This window comes from Frankliniella occidentalis, unplaced genomic scaffold (assembly GCF_000697945.3).
Source record: "Frankliniella occidentalis isolate FOCC.00 unplaced genomic scaffold, Focc_3.1 Scaffold41, whole genome shotgun sequence".
NCBI classification, from domain to species: domain Eukaryota; kingdom Metazoa; phylum Arthropoda; class Insecta; order Thysanoptera; family Thripidae; genus Frankliniella; species Frankliniella occidentalis.
This window is the reverse complement of record NW_026267171.1, coordinates 1,120,215-1,122,899: the sequence shown is the minus strand read 5'-3', so window position 1 is coordinate 1,122,899 and position 2,685 is coordinate 1,120,215. Positions and strand designations below refer to the sequence as shown.

Below are 2,685 nucleotides of genomic sequence, written 5' to 3'. Positions count from 1 at the left end.
GACAATTCTGAAGGATTTTAGAGTGGTGGTTTTCGGGACTTAGTCGCCGGAGAGGCCAAGGCAGAGCTGGCCCGGAGCTCGAGGGAGGCAGGACGCATCGAGGCAGACCCCGGCGGCCGGGGTCCTCGCCATCTGGATTCGTCACGCCTATCGGGAGTGTGCAGTCCCACCTCCCCCGCACCCGCCCGCACCCCGCAGGGCCTGCCCGACCGTTCGGACGCTACCAAAACATTTTAATACGCAGCCATTCCCAGACTGGCCGTGCGCTCCTACCGCCTTAAAGAGAACCAGAAGAAAGCTCATATACGTATTGGGCTGGGCCTGCTAGGCGGGGTCGTGAAGCGGCTGGCGTACGTCGCTCGCTCGCTCGCGTCGCGTCAGCCACGCCACGCCACGCGTCGTAGCGCTGCTGAGGCGAGCCGAGCCCCGAGCGGAGCCCGAGCCCCGAGCCGAGTCGGCCGCGCTAGCGCTAGCAGCCCCCCTCCCTTCTACCGCTGGAGCCCCCGCACCGCACCGCCACCCACCCCCCTCCCTTTCCCCACAAGTGTAAAGACGGAAATATAATAGACTGGAATAGAATAATTCTTCACAAGGTATCATCTGCTTTCACGATCCGTTTCTGGTCGGAACTTTTTTTATGAATTTTTTGCCAATGTGTTTCCTGTTTTTGCCGCGAGAAGGAAGCGGGTATTTCTTTAATTCCGACAGAAGAGTTCAATCCAGTTGGAGAAAGGAGGGGGGGGGGTGCGTCTGGATGTCACTGACCCTTCTCAGTGCTCTGCTCCGAAATGGGGTAGGGGTGGGGCAGGAACAGGAAATAACGCAAAAGGGGTGTGCAGAAACAAGCTTTCGTATTGCTGCTTTCTTTCCCTCTTGTTTGGCGTGATGCGGTGCGTCCCGCCCACTTTGGGGCAGACGCTGCACTTGTGTGACGTGTTGTCTGACGGCGTGGGCCGCGCTCTGGTGGCGGACTGCAGACCAGTCTCCATGTGTGTTCGTGGAACTCGTATACGAATATCATGGGTTCCCGCTGCCGATGCCCGTTAACATCGGACATGTGACCTGTGCTGATTTTTTTTTGTCAGTAAAAGATTGGAGTTCTCCACAGCGGGAATTGCTGGTCACTTTGGTCAATCATCCCGTATAGCTTCGTAGAATAAGAAAATATCAAATCTGTCAGTGCTGACAAAATCAGTAATGGGATGAGAGGATGGTCACTTTGATCTAGCCGCTGGGTCGCGGAACCGAAGTCGTCTAGGAAAATGATATTCAATCAAAAAAAAGTTACAATGAAGCTAACAGCAACACGATCGATCTGTCAGATGTATCACCTCCCGCCGCATTGATATGCGAGGAACATTTTGACCGGTCTCCGCTAACGGCCTCTTGTCTGCCTGATCTGTTTCAGGTTTCACGCTGGACAAGGAGTCCAACACGATAGCTATCTTATGTCAAGACGTCACCGTCATCTTGGCCTTCGATACGAGGGAAAGACTGATCCAATGGCAAGTCAAAATTGCCAACAACTTAGGAGAAGGTGAGTGTTTTTTTCTTGAAATTGTTTTTGGTCTCGTGTCGGACCGCCGCTTGCCGCACGCTCGGCGTTACGACACAGCCATTCTGTACTTTTCTTTTCCTCTCGACGAGAGCTGTCAATCCCGGCCAGATAACCGCAGCGCCGCGTCGCTCTGTTTCTTTTCGCAGACCAACAGTTCCTGATCCAAATCTCGTCTGCGCCGCCCAAGTCCAAGATCCAGCCCGGGCCGGCGCGCCTGCACGTCCAGGAGCTGCGCTTCTGCCTGACGAGCGGCGTGCCACCCAAGCTGCAGGGCTGCTGGGAGATCGCGCACCTCAGGTGAGTCAGGACCGGCCTTCAGTGAAAGAGAAACAAGAACCATTTTACTTGTCAGTGTGCTCGCGGGTCCCTGCGATCGTGGTCGCCAACAACGCAATTCTTCTTGTTCTCATATTGACTGTTTTAAATGTAATTCATTAATACGGACGGAAGAACTTATTCCAATTTCCGTTTGTTTTTGATCACTTTTCTCAGTAAATATTAGTCCCAAAATTAAGTCGTCGTCGGTGGCGACCGTCTGAAAACAGTCGCATCTAGCCTCTCTGCTGCCGGGGCCTGAGTGCTGAAGCACCAGCTGCCGTCTGAATACATTTTATACTGAAGCGATGGTCCTCAGACGGACGGGGGCCGGGGGTGGAGGGGGGAGATAATGACACAAGCCCAGCGGCGAATACGTTTGCATTCATTTATGTTTGAACCCTCCTCTCCCCTCTTACACCCCCTACCCCTCTCCCCCCGACGACAGCGTTACGAGCCCTTTCCGACTCGCGAAACCCGTCGTGTCACACTGCACCAAAGTGCATACCAAAAGGGTTCAGAACATCCCTCTGACTGCCGTCGAGGAGAAGCATTCAACATCTTGCATGTAGTCTGAGCTAAACGAACCCGTGCTGGTCACGACAAGACTTTTTGCACCGCGCGCACAACCTCGTTCCCAACCCACCGCCACCTTTCGGCCCGTCGCTATGGTCCGATATCGCCCGGCCCTCCTCCTCGCCTTTACTCTTCGCGCCGCATGAAAGTCAAGTGGTGGTGGTGTGTGCTGCGCCGTGCTCCGGGACCGTATTACAATAATGGAACAATTTGCGCCGGGTTTTGCAAACAGCCCC

General features: G+C 54.6%; 2 protein-coding genes across 6 annotated transcripts in view; both read left to right on the top strand.

Annotated features, from left to right (window-relative positions):
• The window catches only part of LOC113203300 (procathepsin L-like), a 601,094-nt gene that overhangs the window by 337,434 nt on the left and 260,975 nt on the right, over window positions 1-2,685 (top strand). The gene's annotated exons all lie outside the window — the stretch shown is intronic.
• LOC113216390 (uncharacterized) overlaps window positions 1-2,685 on the top strand; it is a 467,922-nt gene that overhangs the window by 447,568 nt on the left and 17,669 nt on the right. The window contains exons 5-6 of the mRNA XM_052266594.1: window positions 1,409-1,537; window positions 1,705-1,855. Of these exons, the coding sequence (XP_052122554.1) occupies window positions 1,409-1,537; window positions 1,705-1,855 (280 nt within the window). The remainder of the gene's footprint in view (window positions 1-1,408; window positions 1,538-1,704; window positions 1,856-2,685) is intronic.